General features: G+C 35.3%; 1 protein-coding gene across 12 annotated transcripts in view; it reads right to left on the bottom strand.

Moving 5' to 3' along the window:
* ATP2B2 (ATPase plasma membrane Ca2+ transporting 2) overlaps window positions 1-27,728 on the bottom strand; it is a 415,521-nt gene that overhangs the window by 91,489 nt on the left and 296,304 nt on the right. For all 12 annotated transcript variants that reach the window (XM_082768047.1, XM_082768054.1, XM_082768052.1 and 9 more), the window contains 3 exons: window positions 9,817-10,074; window positions 8,606-8,731; window positions 914-1,039 (listed from right to left, as the gene is read on the bottom strand). In XM_082768047.1, coding sequence (XP_082624173.1) covers window positions 914-1,039; window positions 8,606-8,731; window positions 9,817-10,074 — 510 coding nt within the window. The remainder of the gene's footprint in view (window positions 1-913; window positions 1,040-8,605; window positions 8,732-9,816; window positions 10,075-27,728) is intronic.

Below are 27,728 nucleotides of genomic sequence, written 5' to 3'. Positions count from 1 at the left end.
TCATGCTTTCTAATAGGTAAAATGCTCTGTAAAACTATAACTACTCCTTTATTAACTGTAAAAAGCACTAAAAAGCGTGGGAGTGTCTAAAAAATCTTATTAATTGACCTTAAGCATGTCTGAAAGAAAAACATACTTAGAACAAACACGGAACAAAATTCTGAAAGTAGACTGGAATGATTTACAAAAAGACTGTATGAACAAAAACTGCAAAGGACATGTAAAATCATGTCTGCTTGGTGTGCAAACCACAGAGTAGCAGTTGCTCATGACTTCAAACTATAATAAGATGGAAAATCTTAACATTTCTTGATTTCATCAACTGATACGTGATGTCAAAGTTAAACTCTCTGTTAACATTTACTGCTACTTACTTTATTCCATTTTACTATTCTGAGAATGACCTCTACACCTTAGGTAATTAAAATGCCTCTAAAATCAGTCACTGACATTAAATAACTAAGTTAGTAAAAAATCTTTTCTTTATTTTATGTCTGAAGCTCAAAAAAAGATGTAATTTTCATGGCTGAGTTTTGAAAAAACAATATTGCATAGATGTAAGTGCACAAGTGCAAAACCTTTGCAAATTTTAGGTGAGTATGGATTTATGCAAAAAGACATAGCAATGGGAGTATGCCCATGTACTTCCTTGCATTTAATTATGTACTGAGAGTCTGCAATTTAACACTGGGAAAACATCTTGTTATCCAATGTATATTATTGGTTAACCACTTTTGCAGTTTTCCAGCGTAATGTGCAATGACAAAAATGGATTAAAAAAAAAGTTTTTTTAAATCCGTTTGTTTGTTTGTCAAGAGTTGAGGAGAGTTCTGGCTACAAAAGCAAAACAAAACAAAACCAAAACAAAACCAAGTGCCTTCTTGGGAGCATTCATGTGCGTTGTGAAATTTACCTTTTTTATCTTTCTTTTCTTCTTCTTCTCCTCCAGCACCTAACAGAGTAAAGATGATGCCTGTCTGAGAATTCACACCGACAGCAGTTACGAGCATTCGTCCAGAGCCTTCCATGACGTGAGTACCTGAAAATACACAATATAAGTGCTTGCTTATGCATACATACATATATATATAAACACATGTGTGTGTGTGTGTGTGTATATATATAAGTTAAAAAGAATAGCCATTAAATGTTTTACACAAGACTAGCACTGAGGGAGATCTGTAACTGAGAAAGTTACACTTTTAAAATCTTCATCAAGGTCAATATTATTACATATCAAAAATAAGCCCTATTGTTATATACTATTCTCAACCACAAATGGATGTTTAATAGCAAATATTAGGATGCATGTTCATTAGCCACATTACATTCAATTTTAAAAAGAAATGTTGTCACTAACACAAAGGTTACACAAGTTTGGAAGATAATTTAGCTTCATACTTTTAATTCTTGTAACTTAAGAAATATTTCTTAATATTCTGCAAATATTCCTCAGAGATTGTTGTCCAGATTACACTGACTATACATGGAATGCTATTACATAACCGAAGCAAAAGCATATGTGCAATTTCTCTCATCTTTCTCAGCTGTTGTTGATTTACAGGCATAGAAAAAATATTTTTGAAGATGATTTCTCATCTTCAAACTTGAAAATCAATACTGAAAAAAATCTTCAAGGGATGTTAAATTCAATTAAATCACGAGTTTCCCAAACAGCAAGAATCTGATACACTTGAAAACAAAATCAATGTGTACAAAGATTTCTATTAGTCTAAAACAAATTAAAATGCAGAGTATTTTTTTTTAAGATCATTTGTTTAACTAGGTAATTACACCATTATATTAACTAAATTCTTATTGAGAAAAAAAATGCATGCTTTATTGTATAGAAATTTTTAATTTACAACTCTTATTTAAGCAAATGTTGGGGGTATCTAAAATCACAGCCTCTTAGAAACCTTTTGCTATGAGTTGTGGAAACATAAACAAACCAGGAATTCCTAGAAGCAGTCATGGAGTATTTTGATCTAACATCTTGGAAAAAATTTGTAACACTTTATAACATTTTAATAGATCTGTCCTTAGTAGATAGTGAATATTAAAAGACATACACCACTGTATGTCAGTCATGTGACACAGTTATGTTCCTATGGTCTAGACAAAAAGCTAATACCTAATGATGAGAAACTACTCATATACGAAGCTATTAATTGAAATATGTTTTATATTTTATTCTTTACTGGTAGAAAATTATGTATGCCTATTAAGCTATAGCATTGCCTATTTAGTATAAGTCTTTGTGACACCCAGATGAAAAGCAATTATTTCTCTATGTGAAGTTGGCAGGGTAAACTGAGTTTGAAAGTAGCTGGAAGTTTACTGGGTTTGGGGTTTTTCAAATACTCTTTCCTGCATTTGAAGAAGGAGGAAATAATTTGGAAAGTACAAAAACAGACTATAACATACAAAGTAAAAGCTGTGAGAAGAAAATAGTTTATATATATTCATATAAAACAAACAAACAAACAAAAACCCCATATTTATAATCCAAGTGAAATATGGTTAACTTGGTTAACGATAACACATGGTTAACTAAATCTGCTCAAAGATTGGTTTCTTATTTAACAATTTGTTTTATCGTAGGTATTATAGTTTGAAATACATTATGTATTAGGACTAGTCATTGTCACAGACATGCATCTGTGGGATATAAGTAAAATCAGACCAGATGGAATCAGAATATAATCCAGTAACTAAAGTACCATTATAGAAAAAACAAAGGAAAAAAAAATAAAAAAAAAAGGAAAAAAAGAAAAACCTCCTATATTTAAGTAATTTATTTGTTTAAGACAAGAATTCAAGTCTTTAAGTCAAAGAAACAGTTTGACCATTGTGATCAAAAAAAGAAAAAGAAACAAATAAACAGTTCTTACTTTCTAATTGCTTATAATAACCACTTTAATGCCTTGTCACTGTGGTATTTGTGACAAACTACTTTTTTGGGTTTTATTCTATTGTTTCTTAGATCCTCACCTCTCTTCAAAACTAATGTTGTACTGCTCCACAGTTAAAGTTTGCCAGAAATGCAAGGTTCCCCATTTACTTTCATTAACATGAAACCACTGTTTCTTTCATTCTGTTGACAGCATGAGTAATGTAAATTCAGTAACTGACATCCTAAATACTTCTGTGGCTAATGGGGTAAAGATTCTGTTATGTTTATTCTCAACTATCTCACCCCTGTCACTTACCCAATGCCATCATTACTTATCACTCAATATTTAGAAACAAAAGTGAAGTTGTTCACTGATGCCTGTAGTTTTGAAACATATTGGAGGAAGGGATGTCTGAAGCCACAGTGAAATAGAGAAGAATCCTCAGTCTTATTGCAAACTACTGCAAAATGGATTTTAACCAACTGAATTATGAGTCTGTGGCATTGAACAAATAGGGGGTGTTTTTAATTTCTCATGGAGAATCTTATTGAGCTTTCACACCTACTAAATCTGAATGGACATGGAAAGATTCCTTCCCCCTCCTTTTCTTAAAAAAAAAGCATTTTAAGGGTGATGATTCTCATTTAAATGCTTTCTCTTTGTTTAGTTATCTCAAAAGTTGACAAAAGGAACCTTTGTCATACATAGATATATATTAATATATATAATCTCCTTATAACCTTTTTTTTTTTAACACATTTTCTTATTACTGCACATTCATTTGCTGTCCTCAAACAATGCCACTAAATATTTGTAATCAAAATCTTCTTATAAGTAATCAAAGTTTCATGTTCTTAAAAGGAAAAGAGAAACACAGGACAGCATATGTAGCAACACTAAGCCTAGTTTGAGACCATAGACATCTCATCACAACCTTGAGAAAAATTCAGCAGAAATAAGAAAAATGGGAACAAAAATACTCCACTAGTCAGATACGTTAACAAAAAAAAAAAAAAAAAAACACGACCTTAGTGTGTTGTGAACTGTTCCTATGGCTCCTGTGGCATTTCTGTGATACCATTTGATTCCTTAAAAAGTCATTTTCTCTCTTTCACATGACAGAGCAAAACATCATGAACATACAAAACAACTATCCAAACAACCAAAATCAAATCACATTCAAGTCAAAAAGAACAGTAAAGATCTTTAAGAATTAGAATAGGTTGTACTGGCTCAGGCAAAACAGAAAAAATGCCTGAAATTTAATGCATAACTTTTGAAATAACCTCTTTTAAGGCCACCATTTAAAACTATCTTTTCATTTATAACTTTCTTTTAGTATACATGTTTTATTTTGAAGGAATCTTCTTCTGTACTGGACTACAAAGGTGTGCATAAATATACACAAAATACGGCATGCATATGGGCAACTTTATTAAGAAAACAAATATCCACCAATTTTCAAGCTTACGTTTTGTGCACCTTGAAAAGGCAAAATGTCTTCAAATGCATGAAATGCCATGCTGAACCTTTTAAACCTTTTCTTAACATTAGTCTTGTAAAACATAATTCTGAAATGTTGAGTTGCATACAAATGTGTGCTTTGGAGCTGGTACTAAGTACTAATTTATCAGCAGACTACTCTTAGGATTACTGGAAGCTAATCACAAAAGCTGAACCTCCTTCCATCTAACTCTGGCAATTTCGTCATTTAAGTGGTGTTATAATTCATTTATATTAGCCTGAATGAAGAAATAGACTTTGTGAATTTGATCAACTATTGTTACATAAATGAAATGCTGGAATGAATGCATGCTTTTCACTTAATCTGTTCACTAAACATGTATTTCAACTTCATGTGGAACTACTACACTGAATTATTTCCCTCTTTAGACTATTTTTTCAATATTAGTAAAATATATATTTTTTTCACATGCCAAGTATTTTTTTTTAATAAACAGTGGATATTCCAAGATAGAAAATAAGGAGACTAGTTCAGTGGGAAAACAGATATTTGGATTACACAGATAAGGAAGCTACCCTGAAGCATGTACATTTTCAGACAAAAATGCAACTAAACATGTACTGCTCAGAAACCTCCAAATCTAACAATACTAGTGAAATAGGTTGGAAATATGGCTCAAAAAAAATACAGAAAGAAATGCAGAGAACTCTAAGTTTGAGTGTTTATCCTGTTTTGTTACTTCCAGCAAGCTTGAGTTGAGCAAAAATTCTCTATCTGCATGTCTAAATAACGGTTTAGTCACTGCAATTATTAAAAGGTAACCAAAGTTACTAAGAAAGCGAAACAACCATCAGAATATCCTCTTTAAACAAAAAAAGTTTTCCAGCAAAAACTCATCTACATGTAATTTCAGCATAACCAAATAATTTGGAACATTTTAAGTTAGATGCTCTGTTCTAAAAATTTCTGCTTTGCTAGAAGCTTAGCTTTGAATATTTTCTGGCAAGGAATTAAGACAGAATCAGAACTATTTTTCTCCAGGCAGTAACTGACCCGATTCCTTAATCAAGCTTCCTTCTAATTTCCAAAACCTAACAAAGCACCATGACCAAGACATTTCTTTCATTTATTTGTTCTTTAATAAGCTGACTCTTCATTGTTTCAAAGAATCAAACAAACAAACAAAAAGAAGTACACATGGATGAAACTTAGGTTAAGATAACCTTCTGTCAGTATCAGTTCAGTGAGAACTACACTGGGTCAGTTCCTCTCTGCAACTCTTTCATACTCATTTCATTAATCAAATTAATCTAAATAACTGGAAAAAAAGCTTTAAACAATAAACCTCCTAAGATATTTTTTTTACAATGTTAACTATTATCACCTTGTACCCCTAAATAATTACTGAGGCCAGACTCATGTACAAAACTTCTGTATATGGGTATCATGGATTTCTCTGAATTTCAAACTATGCAGAACTTGAAGGGCATATCAGTTTTCACAGAATCACAGAATTGTAGGGGTTGGAAGGGACCTTAAGAGATCATCGGGTCCAACCCCCCTGCCAAAGCAGGTTCCCTAGAGCAAGCTGCCCAGGTAGGCGTCCAGACAGGCCTTGAATATCTCCGGGAAAGGAGACTCCACAACCTCCCTGGGCAGCCTGTTCCAGTGCTCCATCACCCTCACCGTGAAGAAGTTCTTTCGCATCTTGGTGCAGAACATCCTGTGCTCCATTTTTTGGCCATTGTCCCTTGTCCTGTGCCCAGAAACCACTGAAAAGAGGTTGGCCATATCCCTTTGTCTCCCACACTTCAGGTATTTATACACATTGCTGAGATCCCCTCTCAGTCTTCTTTTCTCCAGGCTGAACAGACCCAGGTCTCTCAGCCTTTCCTCATAGGTGAGATGCTCCAGGCCCCGTATCATCTTTGTGGCTGGACTCTTTCCAGGAGATCCTTGTCATTTTTGTACCAGGGAGCCCAGAACTGGACACAGTACTCCAGGTGAGGCCTGACCAGGGCAGAGTAGAGGGGGAGGATCACCTCCCTTGACCTTCTGGACACGCTTCTTTTAATGCACGCCAGGATCCCATTGGCCTTCTTGGCCACCAGGGCACACTAGCTGGCTCATGGCCAACCTGTCATCCACCAGGAAAAGGTGGACAAGTATCAGACAGTTTCATTACCCAAGCTCTCTTCACCTTTTGGTCTATACATGCCCATGCTCATTGCAAAGAAATTTAATATAACCATGGGCTTGTTAATGCTGTTGATTTTTGATACAGTGCATTGTGCTACACCATGCATGCAAAACTTCATTAGTGACCTAAAAGAAGGGAAATGTTTTAGACAGAAGTACAATGGAATTATTGGTTGTTTTCATTTCAGGTATATCAGTTGAGTTTCATTTCAGTATATATTCCCATTTCTGCCTTCCTAGGTAGTACCAAATGTGCTATATACAGATGGAAATGAACCATCTGGTTTAGTCAGCACTTGTACTCTTAGAATTGCTTCTCAAGTATAGTAAATGACTATCTGGATGATTAAACAGGACATTAAGCACAGAAACTCATTTAGTTTAATTATGTCATTGAAACTAATCGAATATTAAAAATGTTTCAGGTGCCAACAGTGAAAATAAGACTTCCTGATTCATGGTGTTTTTCTTTCACCAAATTTAGACCCACAAAAACAAACCGTGGCTGCAATTCAAATGTTACCTTTCTTTAGCTTTCTTCTATCAAACCTGAACTGTCTTCTTTTCCAACAGACGATGGAGGAAGAACAGTGGCAAACATCAGCCTGACAATCTTTGTCTAAATTCCAAAACCTAATTGGAAATAATTTACTGATGTCTTCAGGTTCAAAGACAAGGAAAAATTAAGGTCTTTTTACAGCTTTTTTTTTTTTTCCCGCTTTAAAGAAGTTTTGTTAAAATATGGGTGCTATGCTAATATCCAACAGAAATTCTGTTTTTAAAACTACTGTGAAACAAACATGACATGGTGGGTTTCAACTTTTTTGATTTTTGAGCTACTAACAATTTCCAGCAGGCACATCAGGTCCAACATCATGGGTATTAAACTTTGCAGTATATCTCTGGAAAAAAAGGTAGCATTTGGCGAACTCATAAGCAAATAGAGTTCAAGGATTCGCTAACACAGAACGAGTATAAATTCATTAGTATAAATATGGAGCAAAAGTTTGTGTAGCATTTGTTAAAATATCCCATTAATTCTTCACCTTTTTGTAATTACTATAGAGATAACATACTAAAAGGGAAATATAAAGAGTGCAAACTTCACTGTAAAACCATAAAGACAAACCTCTCTTTCTAGCAAAGATGTTTAAGCTTTGGGAAGCAGGATAAAAATTTATTTTCACCTAACTCGACTATTTTCCTTTTCTCTTCCCATCATGCCTTTCAGGGCAGTGTCTTTATATTTTTTCCACAGTCACCATTGAAATCTATGGGTATTCAAAAGGATCTCAATTTAGGAATATGTGAGAGTACATGAACAAGACAACAAGAAGAATACTTTCTGTGAGTTGAGAGTTCAAATGTATTTGAAAGGACTCTATCAAGTTGCAATACATTGATGATTGTTATGAGACCGTTATGAGACAAAATACCAGGCAGCTTTTATGTCTTCACATCTTAGCTTAAATCTGTTAAGAACCAGGCTATTTAAAAATCTCATTTTTAGAATAATATATATATATTTAAATGATTTACTGTGTAGAATTATATTACAAAATACAAATAGTATGAATAACATGAACATGTAACAAAGATTATGAACATAAAAATTGACATAAAAGTCAATATTTTAGTGTATCCATCTTTCTTAGCACATTTGTTGTTTCTTTCTCTAATGTTTCTACTGTATGCATAAAAAAGAGGCTTTGAAAGACTTTAAAATTTAATGGTTAAATTAAAGCTGGTATACGATGAATTGAAATGATTGTTTTTTCCAGGAATTATATTTTCATTTCCCTCTAAAAATTTTCAGCATTTTCTCACTTTATTAAATAAATATCATGATCAGAAAGAATTACACACAATCAGAAAACATTAGTCTATCTCTCATATGAAAAACTGTCAAGGTCTGTGTCTGTATTCAAAAGACCTGCTATATCTAAGTTACCAAAACCTGATGCTGTAGAGAACCAAATCAAAACAAAACACGAACAAAGCTGTACATAAAAGATAAACTCAGAAAGAATTCAGACAAATTTACCTGACAGTAGCATTGGGTCTTTGTCAACAGATTTGCGGACTTGATCTGACTCTCCAGTTAAAGAACTTTCATCAATTTTAAGATCATTTCCTTGAATAAATATCCCATCGGCAGGTAGGAGATCACCTTTCAGTAAAAACATGGCAATGGAAAACCACAGTGATTTAGTAAGTGCTTTTATAATTACATGATTATTTCTATGATAAAATTACAACAATAATTACATTAAAATGTAAAATGAAAGCAAATATGAAAGCGCAACCATATCAGACCACATTAGCCACATTATTGTAATCCCATAGGGAATAACCTTTGCATTGCAAATATTTTTTGCTTAACGTTACACCAGAATCAGAATGCATCACACTTAACATACAATGAATAATCACCTAGACTAGGACAGGAGTGATATTTTTAACATGACATGAAGGTTGTTCTGTCAAACTTCCTAAGAAAAAACAGCAGTTAATAGACAGTTAAGCAGTCTCTCTCCTTTCTGCTCTCTGGATGCTCTCCTGCATCTAAACCTAGGAGAGACTTGACCCAGGAGAGACTGGACACCTGTTGGAACAGGCTGTAATTTTCAGGTTGAATTAGACACAGCTAACAGAGTTCCTGCAAAGATTTTCCAATTCACCAGAGCATGGGGAGAAAAATGGGGGGGGGGAGGAGGGGGGGAGGAGGGGAGGAGGGGGGGAGGGGGGGGTGTCCCTTATGGTATATAACTATATGGCATCCATCCACTAGTAACACCCAGTTTGTGGACACTTACAGAATCCATAGTTTTGGAGCAGCCTACCAACTAGGGTTAGCACAGGGGCATGATTCCCTTTCAGAAAGCATTTAAAATTGCTTCATATTCATACCTCATATTCATAACTGGACAGATTCCAAAAATTCCAAATATTGTAATCCTCCATGAAAGAGAATTACCATTGTAAGTACAGTTCTTGTCCTTGTCAGTGAAAGGAAGTGAAGCTTACAAAAATAAAATTAATTACCAAGTGTAATTTTACTGCATGTATTTTAGGTCAAGTTTTTCTTTTGCCCTCGCAGCATAATTATTACCATACCATGGATAGTAACGATACCAAATTATTCTGGTTTTGAATTAATTCCAGTGAAGTGAGTTCCAAATATCCTCTATTTGGTCAGGAAGGGAGAAGGGAAATAAAGTTCAGAAAAGTAGTTATCAATTTGACGAAACTTACCATATTTCACCTGTGCAATGTCACCAACTACTATCTCTGCCACTGGGATTTGGATAACCTGTCCACCTCGGACAACAGTAAATTTCTGTTCCTGCTCAATACGACTTTGAAGCCCACGGAACTGCTTCTCCTTGCTCCAGTCATTGAAGGCAGTGACGAGCACAACACAGATAACAGAGAGCAGGATGGCAGCACCTTCAATCCAGCCAGCTTCAGCCTCACCTTCATCTTCAGCTCCTCCTGTTGCAGTACCGCATCCTACGAAGACAATATTATGACTCATTCAGTCAAGCAAAGATCAGTTGTATTACATTTATCACAAGAAAATCTTGCTGTGAAATGGCAACAAAATGCAAACCAAACCAATGGGTAAAGGCGGCATCAATTCTGTTGTCTAATAGGACTCAGGCTTCACCTGAGCCATCTAACATTCCCAGAAATCAGGAGGACTTAAGAAAAGTGGCTCCTAATACTAAAACAACTAATACCATAAATCAGTTGAAAGTGATACAATTCAATTAAGAATAGAATTATATAAATTGAAGATTGGGAAAACAACAAAAAAAAATGCTTGAAAAGCTACACATCTGATGTAATTTATATACTCATGACTTAACTCTAAATTTTCATTTTAGAAATAGGAGACATGAGTAGTAACTGTAACAATGAAGTAATCAAATTTCTGAAGATTGCCTGAATTGATTAAGGGTAAACATTACAAATAGAGATACTGTTGTATCTAACCTACCATTTAATATTTATTGCTTGGTATTTGACCTAGTTTTATCAAGCATAAGAGAAAGATTGTATACCTTCCTAAAAAAAGATTAAAGAAATAATTTTCAATATAATTTCTAAGCAGTCTCAGCTAAATGCCCTCATAAAGAACACTTGCATAAAAAAAAAACCTACTCTGATCAACTAGCATATTAGTATTTAAACGTAATAATGAAGGGCATTAGGGAACATTCAGAAAAATAAAAACCTAATATAAATTCATCAGCAACCCAATTAATAACTAGTAATTGATATAACATAATCAGTATCTTTCTTACAGAGGAATATAGGGCATATTTGTAGAAAAATAAGTATATTATTTCTGATACAAGTATAATAGTGTTTAAAAAGTACATTCTAAGTATTACCTGAACTAATACTGAGATATTTTATTAACTACTGCTAATTATTTATTTCCAAGTAACACACAATTAAGATTTGAATACATTTCCTAGAAAAAATTTACAAAATAAAACTAATCTAGATGTCCTCTTTAATGAAACAAGCCCTAAAAAAATAGTTCATGATAGTGGATAGCAAAGCATGCTTACTGGAATCACAAAATTCAGAGATTTCACAACCTAAAGGGAAGAAAAAAAGAACCCAATCCAAGCAAAAGAGCCTTCTCTCCTGAGTGACAGAGAGAGAAAATGAACCTTTTAATTTCTCATGAAGAACTGAACAAGGTAGGTGTTTGACATCAGTTTTCCATATTCCTCAGGTACCAGGGAGTTTAGCAATTTCACAACTGTGCTGCTTCCATCTATGACTAAAGTTTAATTTTGGTATATTCATCACCTGACACTAGAGGAAATTAACAAGCAATTTAATTTCTATTTTTAAACTGGAGAGGTTTCCCTGTAACATAAGCATCATAATTCATTAACCAGCTGAGTAATTACTCTTGCGTGTGAACAGTAACAAAATTACCAAAAAAAGTCAAAGGAAGATGTATTGAAGACTAAGCCTCTACTAAGTGAACACAAGAAAATTAAAGTGAGTTTTTACCAGTGCTTGCTGCAGTTTAAACTCAGATTTAACCTAATTGTAAGGCAAAGCACACTCCCAGAAGAAAGGGCTTTCCTGGCAGGGATGCCCTCAGACAGATGACCTAAATGAATCTTTATATGCAGGACAAGAACGTTGCTGAAAATACCATTTTTATAGCACCCAGGAAATTAAGTATTTTTTTATTATTATTATTATTATTTATTTATTTTTAAGTTCAGTACCTTGAGTTGCTTAAAACCAGTCACAAATGCAACTTATAAACTCACAGGTGCAATGTCTTCCTTAAGCAGAACATTACTTGGGAAGGACTGATGGAATTTGTTTTGTTTAACCTTTAAATCATCTTAATTGGTCCATGTTACATTTTAGATTCCTTTTCCAAATCAGTAAATTCACTTTTGCCTTGAGTAGATTATGCTGTTTCCCGGCACACATAATTCTGTTTTAGCAAATGTAAGACAAAAATTCACTACTCATTTTTCATTAGATATGATTTAAAATGAAGAAACAATATCCTATTCTTTTTAACAGCATACATCCTCTCTTCTTCTCACAAAAAAAACATATGCTGCTCTAACACAAAGATTGATTTTGTTTTCTTTTTGGATTTTAAAGTCCTCACCACTTGAAACTTAGTCTATCTTGTGTAAAAGTGCAAATAAGGTGGGTGATCGCATGGCCCAGCTTAGCTGACAACAGTAACAGGCCAATCCCCCATAAGAGTGACAAAGGAGCAGCTCAACTCTGGGACAATTCTATGGGGTAATATTTACTTTAATCTATAGCATGCCCTCCGCTGTGCTTTCACTGAAAACTGTCTTTGATTTCTGCATAAAGATTATTTATAATTTATAACACGCTATTTTCTACTAGAACAAGAATTATATAATACTTGAATACTTAAATTTTTTAAAATCAGACATTTGAAAGCCGTACTTTGTCCTTCATTACAAGAAACCCATTCTGTCTCTGGACATACATAAGCTTATTCTATTATTGGAAGAGCAGAATACCCTGTCACTACAGCAGAAAGCTGCCAGTTTTTGCAAGTCTTTTACAAGTCCTTGCTATTTTTCCAAAGAACCAATAGGTCTTATTACTGCCTTTTAGATGTGTCAGAGAAACAAAACCCCTATTAGTCAGTGTACTCAAACCCTATATTAACACATTGTACCTTGAATAGCTTGGAGAATAATATTTCTGAGAAAACAAAAACAAAAAGCATTCTGATACACAGGCATAAAATAAAAAATATACGTTGACTTAAGTAATGAAATTTATCTTGTGTAGGTTTTATAAGAACTGATTTCTACATTAATATAAACAATATCATTCACAGTGTGTTCATATAACCAGGAAAAGTAGCCTAATGTAGAATGTAAATAACACAAGATGATATCATGAAGATGAAAGGAATTGTGTTTACCTGTCTCATAGATTATGCACAAGCAAAGAACATGTTTCTCTCTTTGTATTAAGGCTGAAAAAAATGTTTGTAAGAAAGAAAGTAAATGTGGAGAAAACACTGAACTTAAACCGAGTTCTTGGAAAGTATCCCTGAATTTGACAAGCTTTAGCACTGAATGATGATTCATGATTCTAGCTTTTAAAATGCTGAGAAAATTCTCCAAAACCTTTTGGAAATCTTTAAAGTTCAAAAATGGTTCATTTATTTTCTGTTCAGCCAGATGATAGTAAATTCAGATGGAGGAAAAGTCTGTGGAGGGAAGGAGGGAATTCTTGGAGTGAGACCCAGGCATAATTAAACCGACAAGCATGGTCAAAAATAAAAGTTAGTCTTTTAGATGGATGCAAGAGATTGTGAGGTGCTTTACAGAGTTCAGAACGCTCCTTGGTTGAGATGCAGTTTAACTTCTATAAATAAACTATAAAGAAGCATTGCTTCTTAGTGATCCATTGATCCTGGCACGCTAAGTGAATTCACCCATAGAGGTGACAAGGAGCAGACAGCTCACTCTGTTTTTATTCAGCATGACCCAATGTTATAATAGTGAGCCAAGGTATGAGAGACATGAATTGATTACTTTTTCCTCAGAGGATCAGGACTCTGGAACACAATTTTAAAGACCACAAAGAGGTTGATAATACACAAATGGGGATCTCACTCCTTGACCTGCTGATGCCCAGTCTGCAGGCTGGCTGACCATGCCCTCTTCTAAGCACCATGAACAACACATGAGTGTTCCTGTCTGCTCCACAAGTTCCCTCACCTTGTCTTCATGTTTTACAGTCCCACAAACGAAACAGGATGAAAGTGCTTGATAAATTAATGCCAAATGTGCACACCATTCTTTCTTACTGTAAGAATAAACTGTAGCCACTTCAAGTAAAGAAAGCACGCAATACTTACAGATAGGATTGCTGAAACAATTTTTTTAATAAAGATTTACAGACAAGCAGGATTTAAAAAATGCAACCTGTCCTTCAAGAGACGACCTGTCAGGAAACATTTTATTGACCTATGCTGTGTTCTTGCTTCAAAATCATTTTAGAAACGTTTCCTTTTAACAGAGAAGGGGAAAACAAACAAACAAACAAACAAAAAAAAAAAAACCTTGCATCTCTATTGGTATATATTTGTAGAATTCTTTCTCATATAATAAAGGGAAAAAAAAAAACTCTCTTTGGCTATTATATGATGGAAAAAAAAAAATCTAGAAATTCTAGAATGACTTTATACGGGGCTTATATGGCAAGGTGTTGGTAGCAGGGGGCTGCAGGAGTGGGAGCAGTTCCTGAAGAGCTGCTGCCTGTGGGCAGCCCACACAGGACAGCTCAGGAAAGACAGCATCCCGTGGGAGGGACCCCATGTGATGTGGGGACTCCACAAAAATGGAGTTTTGTTTCTCAGGGGCGGAGAGGGACTGAGAAGGAGCAGTGCAGACAAAGCATTAGGGACTGACCCCAGCACTGTTCCTGTGCTGCTGGAGGAGAAGCAGAAGAGAGTGGATGAGAGAAGGTTGTTTTAATTTGCTTTTGGTTCTCACTGCTCTTGTCTGTCAGCAACAGATAATAAATTACATTAATAACCCTCATGCTGAGGCTGTTTTGCCCACAACAGTAACTGGTGGAGCAGTCTCCCTGTCCTTATCTCAACCCATGTGATTGCTCTTCATCATACATTTCTCTCCCTGTTGTTCTGAGGATGGGGAGTGATTGAGCAGCGTGGCAGGACATGCACCAGCATGAAAATACCACAAATATATATGAACTTTTGGGAACAAACTGTCTGTATTCATAGGACAAAAAAGTCCTTATACTTTTTAACTATTCATTTATTACTATCCGTCCTTTCTGTAGTTTGCAGAGTAACAACTTTATAGATATAGGGAAAGTAAGGCATATAAATAAGACACACAAAAGAGGAAATGATAATATGCTTAAGTAGAATATACAAAATATAATTTCAAGCATCTAGTGTCAATTAGAAATGCTTATATAACCGTCAAAAAATTTGTTAAGGTCTAAGATTGCTATTATGTTTTCCCAGGATTGTTCTTGGCTCCTGATGTTACTGAAAAACATGCCTGCAGTTTCATTATTGAAAGGCACAGACTGAAAAGCCTCAAAAAAAGTATTAATGTGCGTATGTGTGATTTGTAGTAGGGTTTTAGTGCAACATGGTGAATTGTGAAGCATTCATTTAAAATTATGTTTAACATGGGTCATATCTGTCAGAAAGTTCAATTAAAAAAAAAAAAAAAAAGCAAAAAAGTTTTTAATATGAGGCTATTTTCTGCCATAACTATGAACATATGCCATGTGTGTATCATTCCCAAAAGACTCATCCTCATGAGATGGAAAATGCATACTCAGTTTGAAACTGTGATTACGCAGATTTGACTGCAAGTCAAGAATGTAAAGGGCTGTAACTCCCTTGGCATAGAAAAAGCAGATGAAGTCATAAAATGGATGAGTTTATTCCCCAGGCACACGAAGGTACAGGTGAGCTGAACCCCCTGTGGGACAGCAGGATGTTCTGAAGTACCAATGGGGAACGATATGCCTGCGCCCGTCATGAAGCTTCTCAAAGGAACATTATCAAAAACTTGTGGAAAAAGAAGAGAATTTTAAAAGCTTAAAATTTGAGCAGAAATAGGTCAGCAAAGACTGTTGAAAGAGGTTTCTATAGAAAGGAGATGAAGGGAAGACAGAATCCGAGGGTAAAAAGGATTCAGGAAAAAGGGTGGAAAGTAATTCAAACCAGAACATGTGGTCAGTTCGTCTGAAGTGACAGCAACCTGCGTTTCAGTCTCATCAGAGATTGCAAGCAACCTGAGCACAAAAGATATGGGCTAAAAAAATCCAAGAACCAGGAACACTGAGCACGCTGCCTGTGCTGTACCCTTTTAGGCACTTACATAAACTCCAGTAACTTCAAAATTAACCTGAGAAGCCTATTCTGCATTAGCAGTATTTTAATTAAGTATTTTAATTTGTTTTAGGAAGTAAAAACAGAGTAGCAAGGCACAGGATACACAGGATATTAAAAAAAAAAAAAAAAAAAAAAAAAAAAAAAAAGAAGGAAAAGGCCACACTTGTAGCCAGAGAGCATCATCTGACAATTTGACAATTTACTAGGCTTGTTTCCTGTTGGGATACCTTTAAGTTCAGAGACCCCATTTCAACACACATATTTTTCATAGTATCTCCACCAAATCACCAAATCAGAGCCAGTACAGAAAGAGGCGTGCAAGCACTGTGCACCTTAGAAAGAAGTCTCTAATTTCTAATTAGATTCCTAATAGTTATGAGGAGATTCTTAAAGCTAATTTGAATAGGACAACAATTATAATTACAAGCCAAATAGTGTTAGGCTGGAGCATGGTAATTTTTAAATCAGGAAAAGTATATTTTTAAATTTGTGAACATCTGTATTCCTAGCTAAATCCCAACCTACAGCACATACCTCTCAGCTACTCATTTCAACCTACACATTTCTATTTTTAAGCTGAGAATACCTTGTGGCATTTAAATTCCCTAGGAAAATCTCATACCACCCCCAGAGGTAATTTTTTTAGTCAGTCAAACTGGTTTTGCCATCAGAAAGACAACAGTTCCCATGATAAAAACTTCTTTATTTAATAGCTTCCTGTAAAAGTCATTTTTCCTTAGCTGAAAACTCCACCACTGATGTTATTAAAGCAACCTGAGCAGCTGTAAGTTACAGCTTTTTTTCATTAATAGCGTTGGGCTTGTTACTAACAGCGTAAGTGACATTTCTTATTTTATCAAACACAGGTGGGAAAAGGAACAATAACTGAAAATTATGCAGCAAATATCAAAACTTCCCTTCCTTAATGACATTTTTAAGCAGGAACAGACCCTGTAGTATTCACTTTTAGGATCTCCTTGTTGTGTTACACCACTTGTCATCACATTGGTCCAAAGAGTGGGCAGCCCCTCCATGAGGGAGCACGGCCAGGGCTCTGTCACTTCCAGCACAGGGCAGGATGGCCACAGGGCAGCACCACAGAGCCACAGCTCATAGCAGAGGTGCAGAAATTACTAGAGCTTCAAAAATGAAAGAAGTTCTCTCTCTTTCTCCCATACTCTCCAAGGACTTATTCAACCATGAAAAACATTTTCTGGTTACTTGTCAGGCTCTGTTCTGCAGAAACACATGCTCTTCTGTGACCAGCCAAGCAGAAGGGATGGAATAAGATCAGATTTATTTTTATAAATATCTGATACATGCATTTCAGGTTTAAGGTGCTTGTATATTCACTAAAAGTGATTTGGGGATGCTTATTTGAAAACAATATTAGAATTCTTCTCTTCGTGATACTTCAGTTAGTTATATAAGGATTTCAGCAAGGAAAAAAAAAAAAAAAAAAAAGTCCCTGTAGGTTAGTTATATAAGCATCAACTTTAGAGCTCAATATTAAATATTTACACATTTTCAACATATTCATGCAAGAAAAAAATGTCTGAAAGTCCCGAATGCATAGACATTCCTCAGCCTGATCACAAGCATTTGCAAGCAGAGAAACATTAATTTCAATCAACCCGACGTTATCCCTTAATCACTCAGCTTTAACAGGTGCTGTACGTCGAGAAAGATTCCCCTGACTAGCACAAAAGCGATCTATTTTGTAAATACCTGTCGAAGGGATGGTGTCCTAACTCCACCAAAGGCAGTGGAATGGAACAGGATCGCAAAACTATTTTTTAAATATTAATACATATTAATTTATATTAATTTCTTAAATATTTATATTTAGTTCTGTTTCCCCGTGTTGCCAATGCAGGAATTTGAATCACAAGTCCTGTTCTCAAGAGTTGCAGGGTAAAACCTTGACATCTGATTGCTAGTGTTTTACTGTACATTGCTCAGAGCCAAAAGCATCCGGAAAACGTAGTCACATATTCAATGGGTAAAACATAGTTTTCAAACACAAGACAGACCAAGAAAGTTGTTCTCTGTGATTATTAATACGAGTTCAAGTGCAGTTACTCAACAATGCTTATAAGGTCATATCCTAGTGGAGTTTTACTTATGGAATTAATTCTTTCAGAGAACTTCTCCCTGGAAAATATGTGAGAAGATTTCATATTTCATCCCAAAGTTCTAAATCTCATTACCTCATGTCCCCAGCTGAGAGTTGAGCAGTACTTGGCAACCTGCAAATCTATCTAACGAGCAATTTCTAAAAGCAACCCAGTTTTGTTGATGATCTACACATCTCTAATGAAGGGAAGGTATCTATGGGACTTAATTTTTTGCAGTCCAACACAGATTTGTAGAAACCAGATGTAGGTCACTTTACATTATGAAATAATTATTTAATTTGCAGGTCCCATGTGACACAAAGTGCACATTCTGCACTTTATAAGTTCATAATGTGTTGTTACTGAAGCCAGCCCAAGTCTAAAACTTGTGTCATTCATCAATATCACTGACATCCCATAACAAAGCTGCTGCCTAAGCATACTTTGTGAATAGGATTTTGATGCGGTTGAACAAAACCAGAATGAAAGCACTCCTTGGACAAATGTTTGGCTCCAGAAAACTGATGGACCACTTAATCCCATCTTTTTTCTTTTTTTTTTTTTTTTTAACTTTTATTTTCCTACTTTTTTTTTCTATTTTTTTTTTCTCCTCTGAATCCACGGTGCATGTAGTATTATTTCCATACTTCTTTTAGACTTACCAGTTCTTTGGCAGAGAGCAATACTTAAATTGGGCTTTCCTCGCTGACCCTGAAAATCTGGGTATGAACCTGTTTTCTTTCTAATTGCTTCTTACAGAGACACCATTTCCAGTATTTCTAGATCTCCACATTGCAATAAAATGTTAATTTACCAATTAAAAAAAGGGAGGGGGATGGGAACGGGGGGAGGGGAGAGGACATCACCAGACTAGTGGGTGAGCAGAACCTCACAAGTTCTATGTCATTAAAAAAAAAACACGGGTCCGAAGAAAGTAGAGGGAAGAGTCAGAAAGACTCTTTTTTTTTCTGACTGTATACCCAACCAGAAGCTGAGAATCAAGAAGTGTGTAATCAGAAAGCTTCAGAAAAGGCAAAACCTACTAAATAAAAATTTAATGTAACCTTGAATAATCTTGAAGTACACCACTTGTAAGCATTTTAGAATATGGTTTAAAAAAAAAAAAGCATATCACAAAACAACCAATTCAATATATTCTCATCTCAATACTTACAAAAGAGCAGTTATGTTCACCAATTATCTTTACAGTAAACATGTTTGTTGTGTGATCCAGTGCAAATTTGCAAAACAAGTGTTTTCACACCTCATCAAAAATACTCCTCCCACAATAATAAACAATCATAAACAGTTTCACAGGAATTGCTAAATATATGAGTAAAAACTTCTTAGAAGATGACAAAATAATGAAATTAAATAACCAGTCTTCTATTAAATTCTGAAAGTAATTAATTATTTAGATGTTAATGCAGAGAACTAAAGACCATCAGTCAGAGTCTAAGGTTCCCAGTAAGGATAACATATTCCATAGAGTTATGGAATTGGAATATGGCTTGTCTACCCTAGGAAGGCTGTACTGGGATAATGTAACAAGCATCTCTAGTAAAGATATAGCTTACAAAAATCTTAGTAGCTCACAAAAATCTGTTTTTTGTTTGTTTGTTTAAAAAAAAAAAAAAAAAAACTAGCAAAAATTTGTGAGCATAATCTATAAACATTCGATAAAGAAATACATACTTCTTATTATTTACCTGTGTCTACAGAGTAATTGAAAATATTTAATTCAAATGTAAAACAACAACAACAACAAACATTTATCACATGAAAATCTTTTGCTGTAACATTTCATTTCAGAACAAATATCAATGTCCTCAATTAAATTTCTGGGTAAGATAGAAAGTTAGATAGAAATTTTCTTTGCATTCATCCCGGGTATATAAAAATGCAGTTATGAAATTCTCCAAATTTTAGTCACTATTCCAAGAATGTGGTGTAGGCGTGCATGGTCTTAACCTTAAGCATGCTTGTTCATTCAATTTAGACTTTTTTTCTACAGAAAAGCACTGAGAAAAATGGAAGATGTTGGTTCAGTTGCAATGCAGAATAAAAATATATACCAATAATTTGCACTGAAGTTTTGTTTAGTGGCCAGAAAACATGAGAGTAAGGGTCTCTGGAGGCTTTCTCTCACCTGATTTGACTGTAACAGAAAAGTGCTTAAGTTTAGACGGCACCAACAACAGGGCAAAACAATTTATAGTAATAAAGAACATGGAGCACAATTAAGGGATTCCCCTGAGATGATGTTATTCAAGTGTAAGAACTATGAGAAAATGGAATGTAAAAGACAAACTCGATTTGAAAGATATATGTACTAAATTTGATTAATAATTTAGGAGACTGTGATCTCAGGGAACTGCATGGGTTTTGAATGACTTTACTGGAATGCTAACATGAACGTCACTGGAGAACTCAGAATAAAATTACGAGGGAAAGGAAGACCTTTTTTTCACAATCATATATCCTAAGACCAAACTTAGAAGAGGCTACCATGCCAATGCAAACAGCACATTATGAATAAAACTGATAGGAAGGAATTAGAAATTCTATTAGCTTGATACTAGCAGTGAAGTGGCTGTCCACATAGTGACATTTTTTCGCTCAGATACAGTTAAAGAAGTTGGATTTATAATTCTATCCTTGCATTCAAAAAAAAATAAAATCACTCACAGAAAACACTGCAACTACTGGGATAAAGTTATCTTAGCCTTATTAAACACAAATTGCCCGCTTAGGGCCTAAACACAATACTGAAGAAAAAAGATTTATAATCTCAAGAAAATATAGTATGTTTGGAGTTAGAGCTATCTAGGCTTTCTTTGTATAAACAGGTCAGAAAGATAAAGCTGTGGTCATTTAAGTTAGGTTCTAGAAACAGGAGGAATGCTCCCATTTGTCATGTAGCAATCCCTGAAGATCTCCAGTACTTCCTAAGTATAGTTGGTTGGAGAGGAGGATTTGAACACTTCCTCAGCTACTGCTCCCAGAACAGATCACTGGAAGCACATGAAAACACAAAAGCCCATGAAAATAAACAAATGCTTAATTGCAAAACCAGCTATCATCAAGGCTCTTGACTTTAAATCAACATTTCCCCAAGTATAAACCTGAGAAAAAGTTTAAAAATTAATACAAATAAAAATATATATATATTTCCAAATACATAACCAGATTAGAGCTTTCTTGCTTACACTTCTACTTAATCCTTATAAACAAAGTCTTTCTGTCTGAAGCAGAGCAATCAGAATAGCAAATCATTAAAGAAAGTTTTTAGGGTGGCTTCTGCCTGAGTAATGAATGTTTGTACTGTTCTATCATGCTCTGGTTGCACTTTAATACAGACAAAATGTACTACCAAAAATATTGCCTCCCCCCGCCCCCCCCCCCCCTCCCCCCCCCCCCCTTTTTTTTTTCTTTAAAATGAAATGTTCTAACCAAGACAATTTTAGAAAAAGACTGTAATTCACAGAAATGCTACCAAAAAGTTGCAAGACTGCTGTATTGAAAAGAGTTGACTTTCTCTGGAAAACCTGACAGACGTTTCATCAGGGCTTCTAAAAAAATCAAATGGGAGCACAACCTGAATATGCAATTGCTGACTGATGCGCTTCTTCATACATCTGGAACACTTAAAGAGTAATTGTCAACTCTTTATAACCTACAAGCCCTGCAGAGAGAGAGTAAGGTTACTAAGAATAGGTTACTGATTTTTATTAGACCCCTTCAAAGTAATTCATGGATTCTCTGAGGTGCGCAGACCACAGCTTGAAAGCCACTGATTAAGAAAATTTGCAACTGAGTAGGCTTAAGCAACCCAGCACAGCTAAGATACTGCAAAATCAGAAAATTAAATCAACACTCGTTTTTGTTAGGCTATGTCAATGTGCCTTAGATCCAGTTCTTGAAACACCTCAGCCTCTTCCAGTGCAGTGACTCCATCGCTCAATGGTCATATTCATAAGAACAAGAGAGCCGGGTTGAGAAAGATACTGGAGATTTATAGACCTCAGCCACAAAATCAGCTCATAAACTGAAGTGTTTATTACTTGTATTAAATCCCTCGTCTTCTTTACTTCATGCTATAAAGCTCTAAGTGGTGAAAATTCACGTTAGTAAAAGATTGAACTTTATATCATAATGTCTTGCACCATTAAAAAGTTCTATCAACACCAGTAAACAGTGTGCCCATGTAAAAGTAGATTTACAGTGCAAACCTAGGTGCTAAGGAAACGTGTTTCTGGACGACATTGTTTCTCCAGTTTAGTTTCATCTCAGATTGCACTTCCAGTCTGTGCACTCCCCAAAAGTACTCTGCAATGTGAATCAAAGCATGTTATCTGGAGACAAACAGGAGACGTGATTTCTAAAGTATGCTGGGGATCCAAACTAAAACGTTAAAGTAGACCAAGCCTTCATTCACTGCCTGTTCTTACCATGGCTCAGCTCGACCTGCTCTGTGCCTGAGAAAGATTTCCAAAAAGTCAGGTGCATCTATGTAGATTTGAAGTTGAGAGATTTTAAAATTATTTGCCCAAGATGGCAATTTAGTGCCTTAGTGCACGTGCACATACTTGGTGTTGATTTTAAAATATTTTGTCTGAAAGGCCTGCTTTGTTTTTACCAGATTCTCCGGAAAAACAGAAGCAGCAATGTGCTATATCAGTGTTTAAAAGATTATACCTGGTTTTGTTTTGTTTTGTTTTCCAATCATCTCTGGTAAACATTGTTTTCCATGCAGGCTTTGGTTTTTCACACAATTTGAATTCATGCAGACTAGTGGGCAAACAGCACCCTCCTTTGAAACTGTAGAAACAATCCTATCACCTGACCCAAAAATGCTTTCAATTAAAAAATGGGCACATAATAAATAGGTGTTTTGGGGAATTTGAAATGTATTTGAGATTCTAAAACTGCTGATTTAGATCTGATTTCTGAATTCACAATTGAATAAGAGACCAATCAGTATTGCTGTAGGTCATACTGTTTTATTTTATAAGCTACTAGTGTTAAGCTTTGGCAATGGAGATATTTTCTGAGCTTTTGGCTTGTTGTTTTAGGAAAGTTCTGTTTGTTTTGTTAATCACCAGATAAATTATTTTAAGAGAATTGTGGCTCCCTTTGTCAAGTTCAGTCTATTAACAGTATTCCTCTGTATTACTAATGTTTACATTTTATATTTCTACTGAAAAAACTGAGTAAGTTCGCATGAACACATTGGTATTTATAATAGTCTTCAAGTAGTTAAAATATGGCTGAAAATATGGTATGATAAACTGGTTTTCATACCCACATAAGATAAAACAAGAAGGCAATGTGTTTAAATTCTTACAAGAGACATCTAGGTTATTCACCAGGAGTAACTGTCTCACTGCACGGATGCTTAAATAAATTATCTTGGAAAGACACAGAATTTCCATTACTGGAAACTTGGAGAAATAAGTATGATAAATTTCTGTCAAGAATGGCTTAAGTATTGTTGATAGTGCTTTTGAGTACAGGGACAGACTAAATGACCTCAAAGATCCCTTCAAATAGGTTTTCTCATATTCTGCCTCTTCTTGTTTGTCTTTGGATGCTTTCATCAGGCTGTGGCTTAACCAGGGAACAGAGACTGGAGCACTCCCTGATTTATAATACCCAGCACTCTTCTCTGCACAGCACTCCTTATATAGGGAGTTCTGGGGAGAATAAAGTAAATACAGCTTTGCTGCTCTGCACAGGATGAAGACAGACCGACAACGCACGCCCTCTGTTTCAGTTGCAGCCCTCCTAGCTTGCTGGCTGTGGGGGATGGTGCTCAGTCCCCCTCGCATCCCTGTCCTCAGCACTTCTGCACGATCCCACAGGGACAGCCAAAACAGTGTGACCCCCCGGCACCCCCAGAGCCAGTTGGCACATGTTGGCAGGAACACCTCACTTCAGCCAGGCCTGTTCCTCTCCTGACACAAGGCAGTGGACACAGACACAGGATGCTGCCCTCCCCAGCTGGCACTTGTTGAGCTCAGGGAGTCCCAGTGGGCTAATTTTGCCTCCTGAGGGGCCTCACAGCTAAAGCTGAGCATCAACTGGAGCCAGGCTCTTCCCTACAAACAAGCCACCAAACCATCCTCGCATGATGCTCCCTTATTACCCAGGATTCTCAAATTCATATATTTTGGAGACCTGGAATCCTGAATCTGCCCCATCTTTTGAATACAGAAAACAGCCTAAAAGCACCAATTTTTCAGACATGAAATACTTTAATGACCTAATGACAACTTAAATGGGCATGACTTTTTCTTCAAAAAAGCCTTTTACAAGTAGTGGAAGACAGCAAGACGATTTGTGCACAAGAGCTTGGATACACGCATAATAGCTGGATGCTTCAACCTTCTCTGTTTTCTGTTCCCGGATATTTATTGCTTGTGTTGAATTAATATAAAAAAAAATATCTAATAACAATAATAATAAAAAAACAGGCTGGGCTAATGTCGTTAGAAGCCATATACTGTTTCACCTCTTCCTAGCTTTAGGAGGAAGAAGGTTAAATGGGGGGTGCTGGCAGAACAAGCTGTTTGTAAGGAGGGCAAATACCTCTGTGTCTTTGGTGTTTTCCAGGGTGCCAACTGCTTCATCACTTGTACTGTCAGATGAGTTGGACCTTTTTAAAAATCCTTCTGGAATCACCTGGTTTCTTTTTTATAAAGAGAATGAACGTATGTGAGTGTTTGCAACAACATTACTCAAAAGTTGTTTTGGTGCCTCTGACATTAATCTATACTTTGAATTTCATCTAATTTATATAAAAATGGTATTTCCTAATACCTGTGCTTCTACTGCCTCACCTCCTTTTCAGTTTTCTTCCTTGGACATCACAAATAAAACCTCCAATGCACTGACAGCTGGGGCAGTGTTACTTATTTAGTAGCAATGATGGCAAGGATTCCTATTAGGATATATCAGCTTTTAAGGCTGCACTGCCCTTATACCCCCATAATTCAACCTGTTTTTCCATCAATTTAGTATTCTACAGTGTCTGAAGGAGATTATGTAACACTTACAGAAAAATATACACACATTAGGTTTTTATAGCAAAAACAAAGTCATTTGAATGCTGAGACAAATAGGGGCAGGGGAGGGGTCCAAATCTGTTCTAATTAAGTACTACAGAGAAATTAATTTACAACTAAAACACTCTGAAGAACTATACCTGGTTTGGTACAAGGTTATGTTGTACTACACAAATGGTTGACAATCCTTAAAAATTAAAACAAGTGCTTACAGCCTGCAAATAGCACAGATAAAGGATACTGAAACGGCTGCCAGATTTCCCCGCTGTGCCAATGGGTGATTAGTTGACACTGACAGTGAGGATTAGAAGACAGTTCAGCTGTTCCCTTGACCTTTTGAGATATACAAGAGATTTGAAGATGTTTGCTAATTGTTGTTGCATTCAGCAGCTGCAACAAAATTCTGGAAATATTTAAATACTATACGTAATTATTTGGGGATGCTGGGTTTTTGTTTGTTTGTTTGCACTGACATAGTTCATGAAGTAGGGTTGCAAACCAAGATTCAAATTACTGCACAGTGCTAAAATGAACGAAATTTAGCTCATTTACTTTTAAAAGGCTTCAAATTTTCTACATCACCTCTTGCTTTATGGAAAGAAATTAAAGAGATAATGCATTTTCAGTGTACGAAAACACTGCTTGATGAATTTTTTCTTTTTTTTTTTTTTAAATACAAAGTGCACACTGGTTGTGGAATCAGCTAACATCTTACGTGTGCTTCATAGTTGGCAGGCTGGCAAAAGACTTAAAGTTGCTTATTGTTATATACTGCTATGATTTTGGGAAATTTGTAAAATAACATTAACATTAGCCTTACAAACTGGATTTTTATGCTGTCTGCATTTATGCATTTTAATGTACTTTATGGTATCACATGTAAAATTTTTTTTGTTTTTGTTTTTTCTTTAAAGCAATTTAAAGTTGCCATGAAGAATATATAATTAACTTTATTCAGCTGATTCATTCACTTATCAATCAAATATACTAAATTCATACTTTTGAAATCCAGGAAGACAGATTTTTAGAGACTGGAAGATATATGAAACATCTTCCTCTGGAAATCTGTATGTCCTTGGATCTTTCATTGGCCCTGAGCATTTCTCAGCATGTAAGTCTGGCAAAGGACTTAAAATAGAAAGATATATAGATAGAAAGATAACGCATGCTTCATTAGCTATGCAAGGCCTACTGAATTCAAAGGTTAAAGAAAATGTATGATGAATCCCTAAACACAGACTATATAGGTAAAGAAAAGTAAAAATTGATAAATGCTGCATTAAAACTTCAATTTATATTCAATTACACTCATTATGTCACACTAGGAAGTAAATGAACTGAACACCTCCTTAAAAGGATGACTCAGGATTTTCATGTGGTTATTTATCTGAGGTTACTTTTAATTAAGTTTAATTAAATTTGGTTAAAGTTTCCTCAATAATCACTGCTATTACTTTAACTTTCTTGAAACAACTGCTTGTCTCCTAGGATCATTTGAGCAAAGGGGAAACACAGGTATTTCTTGTTTAAATGACACGTTGAGCTATACATAGATTTTCTACTGCTCGTTTCTAATACTAAGGCAATGCAAATGATCAACATTAATAAAAACAATAAAACCAACATGTTCACATTTGGCAGGAACTGGTTGGATTCTACCGCAGAATTTGACAATATTGAGTACCATTCCCAACAGCAGATGAGCTGGTAGTGCTCCTGCAGAGCTAATCCTGCTATTTAGTTTATATCCAATGTTTGCTTCCTGCCCAAATGACACCTGTGTGTTTCTTCTGAGCCAGTATGTGTCTGCATACACAAAAGCATATTTCAAGGTTTCCCCAATGGGCATTTTGGATTTATACAAGTTAAGAATAAGTTGATTTCATCAGAAAAAATGTAAAATTTATAGAATCCCCAGAGAGAGAAAAAAAAAAAAAAAAAAAAAAAAAAAAAACCTACTAAGGCATTGCTTTGTAGAAAGGAAATAGGAACAGTTTGTGATCTGAGCAATAACTAATGAAGAAAACCATTTCTGTGAGAGCAGAAAAAAAAAAAAAAGAAAGAAAAAAAGGAAAAGAAAAAAGAATTGGATGCTAAAGGACAGACAGATCCCAAATATCAGCTATCAGTTACCTGAAAACACTAAAAAATTGCAGCCCTGTCACAGCTGTTGGCAAAAAAAAAAAAAAAAAAAAAAAAAAAAAAAAAAAAAAAAGGAAGGGAAGCAAATCTCATATTAAAAACCCACAAAAATAGAAGATTTTTTTGTCAAATCCACAGACAAGTGTGTCATCGTACATGGCAATACAGAAAGGGCCTTTTTCCTTGCTCTACCACATTGCCTGAATTACAGAGCCTGCCTGTTCATCTTCTAAGCCTCAGCATTCATCCTCATGAGGAGGTTGGAAAGTGATGCACTGCCTTCTTTCCAAACAGAAAGGAAACACACATCTCTTGCATGCCAATAAATTGAAGAAATTAACCTCTAAGAATTGTCCCCAGGGCAATACAGCTGTGAGCCATTATTTCTTGTGATAGGGCCAA

This window comes from Aythya marila, assembly GCF_965140915.1.
Source record: "Aythya marila genome assembly, chromosome: 10".
In the NCBI taxonomy this organism is placed as follows: Eukaryota; Metazoa; Chordata; class Aves; order Anseriformes; family Anatidae; genus Aythya; species Aythya marila.
This window is presented reverse-complemented; position numbering and strand designations above follow the sequence as displayed.